This window comes from Rhineura floridana, chromosome 2, assembly GCF_030035675.1.
Source record: "Rhineura floridana isolate rRhiFlo1 chromosome 2, rRhiFlo1.hap2, whole genome shotgun sequence".
Lineage (NCBI taxonomy): Eukaryota > Metazoa > Chordata > Lepidosauria > Squamata > Rhineuridae > Rhineura > Rhineura floridana.
Window position 1 is genome coordinate 240,141,596 of NC_084481.1, and position 12,914 is coordinate 240,154,509.

Consider the following 12,914-nt stretch of genomic DNA (forward strand, 5'->3'; position numbering starts at 1 on the left):
TTTTCCCCCTCCTCCTCTTCCCCTTTTTACCTTTGATACAATTACCAGTCTTTTTTTAAAAAGGCCCTTACCTCTAATGGCCACAACTATAGCCTTATCTGACTTGGGGAGGAGCAGATAGTTGCTTCCTCTGTTCGTTATGATACTTCTGGGGCCAGTCTTTGAGACCGTGAATGTCTTTCTGGGGAAAGACCAGGGCAGCCATGCCTTCCAGCGAAACTACACAGACCAAGGAATCTAACTGCTCCAATTCAGTTCCTCCAACCTACTCCCTCGTCAGTCACAACCTGGTGCTTACTCAGCTTCAAAGAGAGAATCAGATTTTCAGCCAAGCTTCTAAGCATGCCAAAGATTGGGAGTACATTCATTTTGGACCTGCTTGCTGAAAAGACAAAAAGAAAAAAGCAGTGTTATACTGATGCTGAGCAGCATGCTAAAACCCTGAGGATCTATTTCACAGCAGCAAGCACAACTTTCAGTTCTGGCTGTAACACCTCTGTTCCTCTTCCCCTCACCTAGTACAAATGTCTAGATTCTGTGGAGATTGAAAATACAGCATGATTTATCCCCCCCCGACCTATCCTGCTGAACCTTTACATAAACCAGCCAGTATAGATCAGCATATATCTCTTGTCAGAGGCCAGCAGGATCAGAATCAGATAACCTTCCAAATCTTTCTACACCTCAGGATCAAAATGGGCAACTGGATAATCATGATCCTTGTGAACTTGATTTGAACAGTATATGCTTGCTTGGTACAGATGAGACCAGACCCATTTTCACATGACATAATGTTCTCAGCTTGGATGCACGGCCCGGTTGGAAGTTGAACAAACCTTTCACAGGAGGGTGGCTCTGCTTTATATTTAGCTGAATCTGCGTTTGTTGTTACAGTTGCACAGTTAATGTTTCCAGCTGTAATTTAGATCACCAAAGAGTCATCTACAACAGTTTCAGGGTTGTTGAGGTATCACGAGGTTCATAATATTTCTTAAGTGCCTTTAAAAAAATGACAACACCTACAAGGCCCCTTCCAACTCTATGAGTCTATGATTCTATTGTATAAAGGCACACAAAAGCCCCATTTGGAACCTCCTGATAACAATGGTAGGAAATTAGATGTGTTCTATTTATTAGGGCATTCTCCTTTTCAAAAGCCTAAATGTTCCACTATCAAAGCAGTTAGGATAAGTCTTCCAAACTGAAGTCTTGGCAAAACAGTTTAAAACTTCACACAATATGGCAGACTGTGGGTTGAAGACCACTGCATCTCTTCTGCTCTTCTAGGACCTTCCATTGGATGACAAGGGTTTGTTGAGTATTGTTGCTGTTATGTGCCTTCAAGTCGATTACGACTTATGGCAACCCTATGAATCAGCGACCTCCAATAGCATCTGTCATGAACCACCCTGGTCAAATCTTGAAAGTTCAGGTCTATGGCTTCCTTTATGGAATCTATCCATCTCTTGTTTGGCCTTCCTCTTTTTCTACTCCCTTCTGTTTTTCCTAGCATTATTGTCTTTTCTAGTGAATCATGTCTTCTCATTATGTGTCCAAAGTATGATAACCTCAGTTTCATCATTTTAGCTTCTAGTGGCAGTTCTGGTATAATTTGTTCTAACACCCAATCATTTGTCTTTTTCACAGTCCATGGTATCTGCAAGGCTCTCCTCCAACACCACATTTCAAATGAGTTGATTTTTCTCTTATCTGCTTTTTTCACTGTCCAGCTTGCACATCCATACATAGAGATCGGGAATGCCATGGTCTGAATGATCCTGACTTTAGTGTTCAGTGATACATCTTTGCATTTGAGGACCTTTTCTAGTTCTCTCACAGCTGCCCTCCCCAGTCCTAGCCTTCTTCTGATTTCTTGACTGTTGTCTCCATTTTGGTTAATGACTGTGCCAAGGTATTGATAATGCTTGACAAGTTCAATGTCCTCGTTGTGAACGGTAAAGTTGCATAAATCTTCTGTTGTCATTACTTTAGTCTTTTTGACGTTCAGCTGTAGTCCTGCTTTTGTGCTTTCCTCTTGAACTTTCATCAGCATTTGTTTCAAATCATTACTGGTTTCTGCTAAGAGTATGGTATCGTCTACATATCTTAAATGATTGACTGGTTAGCCAGCCAATTTGTTCTAATACCAAATTATTTGTCTTTTTCGCAGTCCATGGTATGCGCAAAGCTCTCCTCCAACACCACATTTCAAATGAGTTGATTCTTAAAGCTATAACTCATAGGTTATTCTCTAATCTACTCAGCCATCTTGGTACTGACTTTAGTACCAACTTGTCACCAGCAGGATTGAGTCAGATCCCTGTTGATCAGCACCAGTGGCCTGGCTAAACCTTCAAGAACTAAGAATACAGGGTCAGCCAGATGGAGTCTTTGTCCTTCCTTGTGCCCTTCTTTCACAGGAACCCTGTAGAAGCAGGCGTCGTTTCGTATACTTGGGAGGCCATCACCATAAACCACTGGATCCTCACTATCGTGTGTATGGGCTACACTATAGAATTACTCTCTTCTTGTTTCAGGTATCCTCAGGAGCAAATGGCCCATAGTCCTCCTTTCTGCAAGAAGGGGATGATAGAAAGACTTTCTGGTAACAATTGGTTCTACTCCCACTTTCTTTCTTTTTGGATCCAACTGAGAAAAATTCAGCATGGCTTCCTTAGGTAACATCCTGTTCCTTCTCAAGAACAAAATGTAATTTGTTCTTATATCTCATCTGTCTCAACACTACATGTCCCTCCAGCTTGTAATAAGTAATTGTTGCATTCCATATCTAGTTCTACTTTGCTCCGTGAAGTTTTTACAAACTGCACTGTAGCAGTAGCTACTCACCTTTTGTCATTTCTTGTTGTTATGTGCCTTCAAGTCGATTACAACTTACGGTGGCCCTATGAATCACCGACCTCCAATAGCATCTGTTGTGATCCACCCTGTTCAGATCTTGTAAGTTCAGGTGTGTGGCTTCCTTTATGGAATCAATCCATCTCTTTGGCCTTCCTCTTTTTCTACTCTCTTCTGTTTTTCCCAGCATTATTGTCTTTTCTAGTGAATCTTGTCTTCTCATGATGTGTCCAAAGTATGATAACCTCATTTTCATCATTTTAGCTTCTAGTGATTGTTCTGGTTTAATTTGTTCTAACACCCAATTATTTGTCTTTTTCACAGTCCATGGTATGTGCAAAGCTTTCCAACACCACATTTCAAATGAGTTGATTTTTCTCTTACCCGCTTTTTTACTGTCCAGCTTTCACATCCATACATAGAAATCGGGAATACCATGGTCTGAACGCTCCTGACTTTGGTGTTCAGCGATACATCTTTGCATTTGAGGACCTTTTCACAGCAGCCCTCCCCAGTCCTAGCCTTCTTCTGATTTCTTGACTATTGTCTCCATGTTGGTTAATGACTGTGCCAAGGTATTGATAATCCTTGACAAGTTCAATGTCCTCATTGTCAACTTTAAAGTTACATAAATCTTCTGTTGTCATTACTTTAGTCTTCTTGACATTCAGCTGTAGTCCTGCTTTTGTGCTTTCCTCTTGAACTTTCATCAGCATTCGTTTCAAATCATTACTGGTTTCTGCTAAGAGTATGGTATCGTCTACATATCTTAAATGATTGATATTTCTCCCTCCGATTTTCACACCTCCTTCATCTTGTTCCAATCCTGCTTTCCGTATGATATGTTCTGCAAAGAGATTAAACAGATAGGGTGATAAAATACATCCCTGTCTCACACCCTTTCCGAAGGGGAACCAATCGGTTTCTCCATATTCTGTCCTTACAGTAGCCTCTTGTCCAGCATATAGGTTGCGCATCAGGATGAGCAAATGCTGTGGCACCCCCATTTCTTTTAAAGCATTCCATAGTTTTTCATGATCTACACTGTCAAAGGCTTTGCTGTAATCTATAAAGCACTGAGTGATTTTCTTCTGAAATTCCTTGCTCCATTCCATTATCCAACGTATGTTTGCGATGTGATCTCTGGTGCCTCTTCCCTTTCTAAATCCAGCTTGGACGTCTGGCATTTCTCGCTCCATATATGGCAAGAGCCTTTGTTGTAGAATCTTGAGCGTTACTTTACTTGCATGGGATATTAAGGGAATAGTTCAATAATTACTGCATTCTCTGGGATCCCTGGGATCTTTTGTCATTATGGTGCCACTATAATCCCAGATACTGTGGCCCCATCTAGTCAATACATTTAAAACACTATTATACCACCTTAAACAGTCTTGGCTTCCCTCAGAGAATCCTGGGAACTGTAGTTTGTTATGGGTGCCGATAGGAGACGTCTTACAGAGCTACAGTTCCCAGAGTTCTCTTGAAAGAGGGGTAGATTGTTAAACCACTCTGGGAAGTGTGCTTATGTGTTACTGCATTGAAACTGAGCTTCATGCATCATCAGCCTCACCACCCAATTTTTTTCACACTCAAACTTCTACAGTCTGTGAAAGACATTCCTCAGATCCGGGGCCTTTGGGCAAGTGGCTGTCTTTGCAATCCAGTATGCCCATCTTTGCATGATACCAATGCAATTGTTTTTCCTAGCAGTGGTTCAAGGCCTTTTGTAACCAAAGCCACCAAAATCTCCTTTAGATCCTGATCTTAGTATTTATAATCCTTCCATTGGTGGCAGAATGCAAGGTGCTGCTTTTGCCCTTCTGGTTTAAATGCTGACTGGAGAGCTTGCTGCAGAACCCAGAGGAGCATATGAAGCTACCTTATACAGAATGTGACCATTGTCTATGCAGCTCAGTCGTGTCTACACTGACTGGCAGCAGCTCTCCAGGGTTTCAGAAATGAAACAGTACCAGCCCTACCTGGACCTGGTCCGTTGACCCTGGGGCCTTCTGCATGCAAAGCAGTTGCCCGATCATTGAGCTACGGCCCTTATCACCAGTTGGTCCCTGTTTGGCTCCGATGTTTGAATGAATCTTTTTTTCCATCTCTGCCAATGTGGTGCCCTTAATTCTTCAGTAGAGCAGTGCTGATCCAAGCTGGTAACAAGTGTCTTCATGATGGCCTGGAAGGGACTTCACGTATATGCCTTTCCTCCTGTACCCTTAGATTTTACACAAGAACCCCATCAGTTGTCCTCGCAGCACAGTGATAGCCTTGACAGCCTTGCTCCCCAAGCGTCTCTGTCTGGTGGGAAACAACTTCCTACATCTCCCAACATTCTGGATCTGGCATCCTAAAACAAAGGGAGGATGCCCAGATTTTTCATCTTAAGGCCTATAGGGTTTGTAAAAGCTTCACCTAATCTCCACAAGTCATGTGTAAGCAAGTTAATTTACGGGGAGACAATGAGTTTAGTCCCTTAATCTGTTGCATGTGTCCTTGATTTATATCCTGTACTTGTTTTTCTTGGAATTGATATGGCTGTGATACCTACTTGCCACCTCTTTTTCTCACTTGGCAGAAGTTTCTTTTAAGTGCTTGGTGATTGTGACATCAAAGTCCCTATTGGGGACATGACGTGTGTGCAGCCATGGAAGAGCTGTCCTCTATAGGCTGTCTCCATGAGGACAACAGGACCCTTCTCTAGATATGTTAGCAAACAAATCTCTCACTTGTGGGACTGCACAGCAACCATAAAGGGGAAAAAAAGCTTGCTTGCTTGTAGACGTCGGAGTGTTTGTGTGTGCAGTCATGCAGTTTGCTCACCTTCCCCAATATAGGGTGTCTAAATGTTTTAGAGAGTGGAAAGGAACTCCTACAGAGGGGCAACACTTTCTTTCCAGGGTAGGGGGGTTCATGAGTACCAGCCCCCTTACTAGAGATCTAGAAAGTTCCCAAACATTACTGTGCATGGGCATAGAACTTACTTGCTTACAGGCTGTCACCTTTGAGTTGTCCTTGGGCCCAAATTATGTTGGAATGAAACCAAATGCACATAGATGTCAGTGTTCATAATGTCAGAGTAACATTTATGTAACACAATGTAGTTAATTTGGTGATCTAATCTAGGTTCAAATTTGCACTTCAGCAACCAGTCAAGTTCAGGGATAACCAATGAAAAAGACTCAAGATTGTAACTGATACACAGTACTTCATTCAGAAAATAATACTAATTTCATATAGCAAATAATATTATAAACTTCAAAGAAAGATGTCTATTGTTGCTCACTCTAGCATTTTATTAGGTACGATGTTGTCTTCAATCTTATAATGAGCTCCTTGTCACCCATGATGCTAGTGACATTATGATTCAACAAAAGTTCCAAGCAGCTTGCACAGAGTTGGACTCTTCCCTTATTGTCATCCATAGCCACTCTGATGTTTACTGAAGTTGGTGGTTCTTTGGGTGTATCAAGACCGAGATTAACAGTAATCCTCTCCTAATACTTCCTTAACAAAAGCCCTATGTAGACGCAGCACTACCTGTGTGTAGAACGTGGGGCTCACCAACCTTTTTGGACAAGGGGTATATTTCGAATGTTGATAGAATGCTCAGGGCTCCAGTCACAAAATGGCTACCATTGGAGCGTGGCATAACATAAAATGTCTGTCATGGGCTGTGGCATAACACAACATGGGGGGCATGGCATTAAATTAAAGAGAGTACAGTCATTGCTGCTTCCCTCTCCCCCCACCCCGCCCAGCAACCTCATGTTTACCATGGGAAGTCAGCTATGTCCTGATACTTCTGATTCATAGAATCATAGAATAATAGAAGGGGCCTATAAGGCCATCAAGTCCAACCCCCTGCTCAGTATAGGAATCCAAAGCAAAGCATTCCCGACAGATGACTGTCCAGCTGCTTCTTGAAGGCCTCCAGTGTCGGAGAGCCAACTACCTCTCTAGGTGATTGATTCCACTGTTGTATGCCTCTAACAGTTAGGAAGTTTTTTCTGATGTTCAGTCAAAATCTGGCTTCCTGCAACTTGAGCCCATTATTCCATGGCCTGCACTCTGGGACGATTGAGAAGAGATCGAGGCCCTCCTCTGTGTGACAACCTTTCATACACTTGAAGAGTGCTCTCATATCTCCCCTCAGTCTTCTCTTCTCCAGGCTACACATGCCCAGGTCTTTCAGTCTCTCCTCATAGGGCTTTGTTTCCAATCCCCTGACCATTTTTGTTGCCCTCCTCTGAACCTGTTCCAGTTTGTTTGCATCCTTCTTGAAGTGCAGAGACCAGAACTGGACGCAGTATTCAAGATGAGGCCTAAGCAATGCTGAATAGAGGGGAACTAATGCTTCACGTGATTTGGAAACTATATTTCTGTTAATGCAGCCTAATATAGCATTTGCCTTTTTTGCAGCCACATCACACTGTTGGCTCATATTCAGCTTGTGATTAGTGACAATTCCAAGATCCTTCTCACATGTCGTATTGCTGAGCCAAGCATCCCCCATCTTTGTAGAGATTGTAGAGATACAGCTGTTAAAGGCACAAGAACCCTGTTTTCCCTAATGCCAATCCTAAATCAAAGTGTAGGCTGCAGTCCTGCATCCACTTACCTGGGTGTAAGCCCCATTAAACACAAAGAAGTTGCTTCTGAAGTAGAAATGTATACCATTGTACTGTAAGTTAACTACACAGTGAATTCTTAATAGGTGCCTGGACATCATCTCCTGCACAGCACGAGACATGCCCAAGGTTTTTTGCAAATTCCTCTTGACTGGCTTTTAACTGAAATAAGCTTCCTCTGAGATAGAGCTCTCTCAGAGATAATCACCAGCCAGCACTCCTTCCGGGAAGTCAATAATCAAAGATCAATAATCAAAAAACGAAGATGCTGGTGAAAAATTTATCTTTAAGAGATCAAAAAGAGTTAATGGAGAAGATAGATTTTAAAATAGAAGAAAAGGTGAAATATTTAGGTATCATTATGACAAATAAAAATTCAAAGTTGTTTCATAATAATTATGAAAAACTATGGACAGAGATTAAGAAAGATTTGTTAAGATGGGATAAATTACAGTTGTCATTAATGGGTAGAATATCTGTAATAAAAATGAATGTATTGCCGAGAATGATGTTTCTATTTCAAACAATACCTGTCATATCCTCTGATCTACCTTTCAAACAATGGCAAAAAGATATTTCTAAATTTGTTTGGCAGGGGAAAAAACCAAGAGTTAAATTTAAATTATTACAAGACGCCAAAGAAAGAGGAGGGCTGGGATTACCAAATTTGAGACTTTATTTTGCTGCTTGTTGCTTAGTCTGGATAAAGGAATGGATTCTATTGAGGAATAAAAGATTATTGGATTTGGAGGGTCACAACCTGAAGTGGGGATGGCATGGATATCTATGGTATGATAAAGTAAAAGTTAATGTGGATTTTAATAATCATTTTATAAGACGTCCTTTGTTGAATATATGGAATAAATACAAAACAAGGTTTTTTTCGAAAATACCATTATGTGTTTCAAGTCAAGAAGCATTTTATAGAAGAGAAATGGCTGGAAAAGAGAAATGGTTAACTTACCAAGAACTATTAGAAAATGTGCATGGTGAATATATAATGAAAGAGAGAGAACAACTAATAAAGGAAGGATGTAGTTCACAATGGTTTGCCTATTTACAATTGTTAGAAAGATTTAAAATGGACAAGAAAATGTATGGGTTTGAAATAAATAAATCTGATTTTGAAATAGGTTTGTGTACAAATGATGAATGCATAATTGCAAAAATGTATAAATTTTTATTAAAAATGGATATGGAAGAAGAACAAGTAAAAGAGTGTATGGTTAAGTGGGCAAAAATTTTTGGTTATAATATACAAATGGATCAATGGGAAAATATGTGGAAAAAAGGTTTGAAATTTACATTATGCTATAATCTTAAAGAAAATTTTTATAAAATGATGTATCGTTGGTATATGACTCCAGAAAAGTTGTCAAAAATGTATAGTAATGTTTCTAATGTATGTTGGAAATGTAAACAACAAGAAGGATCTTTTTATCATATGTGGTGGTTGTGTAAACAGGCAAAATTATTTTGGGTACAGATAGGTAGGATGATGCAAAAAATCTTAAAGATAAATATTCAGTCAAAACCAGAATTTTTTTTATTGGGTTTTATGGATAAACAAAAGGAAAAGAAATATGGAAGAATAATATTATATATGATCACGGCAGCAAGATTACTATATGCACAAAAGTGGAAAATGGAATCGATACCAACAATGGAAGAATGGCTATTGAAATTAATAGACTTAGTTGAGATGGACAAATTGACATGTCTTATTAGAGAAAAAACGACAGATACATTTCTTAAGGAATGGAAGCCTCTTTTGGACTTTTTGTTGAAAGAAAAAAATGAAATGATGATAATGGGATTTGACGATTAATTAAGATAGACTTTGGAAAAAAGTGAATTTCGTATGTTCTAGGAGACAGGTTTGATATATATCATATACTTATAGCTGATCTGTAACAAATCGGAAGTCAAGTTTCTCTTTTTCTTTTATTTTTTTTCTGTTGTATTGTTTTTGTTGTATTTGTATTTGTTTTTATAAAAATTTGAATAATAAAAAATTATTATTAAAAAAAAGGAAACAAATAGGTAGCCAGTGCAAATGGGCCAGAACAGGTGTTATATGTGCTGACCGGCTGGTCCTCGTCAGCAGTCTGGCTGCTGCGTTTTGCACTAGCTGAAGCTTCTGAACTGTCTTCAAGGGCAGCCCTACGTAGAGCGCATTACAGTAATCCAGCCTAGAAGTTACCAGAGCATGAACAACTGAGGCAAGGTCATCCCTGTCCAGATAGGGGCGTAGCTGGGCTACCAACCGAAGGTGGTAGAACGCATTCCTTGCCACCGAGGCCACTTGCGCCTCAAGAGACAAGGAAGGATCGAAAAGAACTCCCAGACTACGAACCTGTTCCTTCAAGGGGAGTGTGACCCCATCTAGAATTACAATTTCTTTTCTCATTAATTGATGGAGAATGATTATTTAAAACATGCGTGCACACATACATGTGTGTGTATGCGTATATGAGAAATTTTTGGAACAGTGCTAACATCCATATGTTGGATGTCAGATTGAAACAGGGGCCCAGTCCATGTGGTCATTTTTCTTCCCCTTAGCATGACTTTGGGAATAGCAGTCATGCAGATCAAATGTATGTCTTCTGAACTAATTGAACAGGATATTTACAGTCTTCATTCCAGGCAGGGCCAGTGGAACACACACAAGAGTGGCTGTATACTATAGCCAGCGTGGATTTTTCACATTCCACAATGTTAAATTGAAAATACCCCCATGCCATTCTGATGCTTCCCATAAGCTCATTTCAAAACAAAACCTACAAAAGTTATAGTCCTGAACTCAGAAACTGCCCTACAAATTGGTCAAAATGCAAACACCACTTGGGTTGGTCTTTCACAGTCCAGTCCACTTCCTGTGTAGCTTGGAAGAATTTGCTAACATGTGCCTCTGAGCATATGGTGCGTGGGGCAGTACAATATCTCAGAGAGGAGGTCAGGTCTCCTGTTCCCCTGGTGCATTTACTATAGCTGCCCAATTTCCTTGCTTTTTAAAGTTTGATAGAAATATCTGTGGGCTATAGGTACATTCTTAAACTGCAAGGTTTTTTGCCTATTAGTGAATAGCGCATAGGCTCTCTGCAGTTAGTCACAATGGCAATTATGGTGGTGATTAAAAGACAGAGAAAAACACTATTTTTGAAGCCTCTTTTCACTGATAAAATAGCTTGGAGTGGGAGAGCATGATAACTTTAAGCAGTTTCTGACCTGCACCTTATCACTTGGCTCCCTCCTTATAATTATATTTATACCAGGCATGTCTTATTTGTTGCATGACTTTGGTAATGTTATTGGGCTGACCTGTTCTGAAAATGTGTAGGAAATGTACTCTTTATCACAACATATTTGATACTGTTCTGCAGGTTGTTGGTTTAACGCTAAGTATTTGGAAATGGCAGCTTTGAGAGGTAAAGATATCTCCCAAAAGCTGAGCTCCAGAGGGGCTTTCAGAAGGGGGGAGACAGATGGAAGTTGTCTCGATTCCATTTCTCACATCTTCTATTTAACTTGTCTGTCTTGAGAGAGAATCAGCAGAATCTTTTTCGTCTGAGGGCTTTGGCAGCCGAGCTTCTCCCTCTCCAGCAGCCATTCTTGTTGTCTGCAGCTGTTTTATGGTTTAATTCTGCATCTAGATTTCATAATCTGAATTTTGTGTGTTAGGATTTGTATAGTCTGTTTTCTTTTTTAGTACCCTGTTGTATGTCCTAATGGTGATGAATTGTGAGTCACATGTCTGTAAAGGTGAAGAGAGTCACTGATGTATTCTGTGGCTTCTGCTCACTTATGACTCCTTGTTCTGAGAAAGTAGCAGACCTCTGGTCCTACAAAATTCATTTGCCTTTTAGCAAAACCAAACTGTAACTATTTGGAACAAGAGGATTTCATCCCATTACTGCAGGTCTGTGTGATTTGCTAATAAGTGTCCTTTTATGAGTTTACAAAAATAATTTTATGTTAAGCACATAAAAAACCTGCGGCTGTATTGTCAGTAAAGCAAATACCCCATTGTGTGTATCATTTGAAAACAAAGAAAATACTGTTTTTGTTGCAATTTTTTTACTTTGATCTTGTTGCATTGTTTTCTATTTGCATCGTTCTTGTTGCATTGTATTTTTACTGTATATTTTTTACTGGTTATTTCTTATGTAATTTCTTTTTGTAATCTGTTTTAATATGTTGTTCACCACTTTGGGGGCCTTTTGGCCAAAAAGTGGTATATAAATAAACTATAAACTAAAAACTAAACTCTGCTATATGAGACTACATGTTTCAGGGTGCTCACAAGCCAGGCATCATGTTGATGGCCATCCTCTAATTGTCCCCAACAATCACATGGGGGTTTCATTTTGTTATCACGGCAAATAGTTGATGATTGAAAAATTAGTGAACAAAGAAAGGGATTTCCCGTCCCTTCATTAGGATAGGCTTTTTCTAGCTTAGCCATGATGGAATTGGGCAATATTTATACATAGCCTGTGTTGCCAAACAGAAGAAGAGTTTGCAGGAAGGCGAGAGACTGTATAGAAAGTACCAGAGATGTTCCCACCCCATTACTGCCATTTCTTCCCACAGCATATTGATTATGTGTTGTGGTTAGGATTCCAAAGAAGCTGGCAAGGCTTAATATGCTCTGAAATTAAAAAGTATGGTGTAGCAAAATTTCACCAAGATGTGTCCATCCACGTTTTGAAAAACAACACCTACATTAAACCCTTCTGCAACTGCTGCTACTGTAGAACAAGGGTGGGAACCTCCAGATATTGCTGAATTCTAAATCCCATCAGCCCCAGCCAGCATTTCCTAATGATCAGGGATTCTGGGAGACCACAGGTTCCTCATCCTTCTGTAGAAAGAATTTACTCATCTTTTGCTATATATGTGAACAAAGAAAATGTGTTTATTATATCTTGATTACACAGTCTTCAATAATAGCTTGTAAATGTGAAGCTGTTTGGATATCAGTCGTATCGCTTTTAGGATAAGTGATAAGAACTTGGGTAGGCTGTCATTTACCCAGAGATTGCTGCTCACTTTCTTTCTTCCCCTTTTATTTTTGTGCATCTTTTCTTTTCAGGAAGGATACTTATCCAACCCCAAGAGTCTGTGGGAGAACTACCCTCACGTTCATCTCCCGTAAGTAGCCACAGAGTAGCCACTGAACTGTCCAGAATCCAACAAGTCCAGAGAGCTGGAGGTCATATGGTGAACTTGGAACTTACCTTCTTATGTAGTGCCAATGCTCAGTGGTGCAAATATTTTGTTCAAGTGTATTTTCTGAGATCACACTTATCCCAGATCAGCCGTGCACCAGTTTTAGCTCTCTTAAACAGATTTGAGGGCACTTCTCAATATGTGCTATTTAAAGATTTGATATTCCTCCTGATAATGGCTGCACAT

The 12,914-nt window shown here is 39.9% G+C and overlaps 1 protein-coding gene across 2 annotated transcripts in view; it reads left to right on the forward strand.

Moving 5' to 3' along the window:
* TRAM2 (translocation associated membrane protein 2) overlaps positions 1 to 12,914 on the forward strand; it is a 64,641-nt gene that overhangs the window by 35,735 nt on the left and 15,992 nt on the right. For both annotated transcript variants that reach the window (XM_061612683.1, XM_061612684.1), the window contains exon 5: positions 12,592 to 12,650. In XM_061612683.1, coding sequence (XP_061468667.1) covers positions 12,592 to 12,650 — 59 coding nt within the window. The remainder of the gene's footprint in view (positions 1 to 12,591; positions 12,651 to 12,914) is intronic.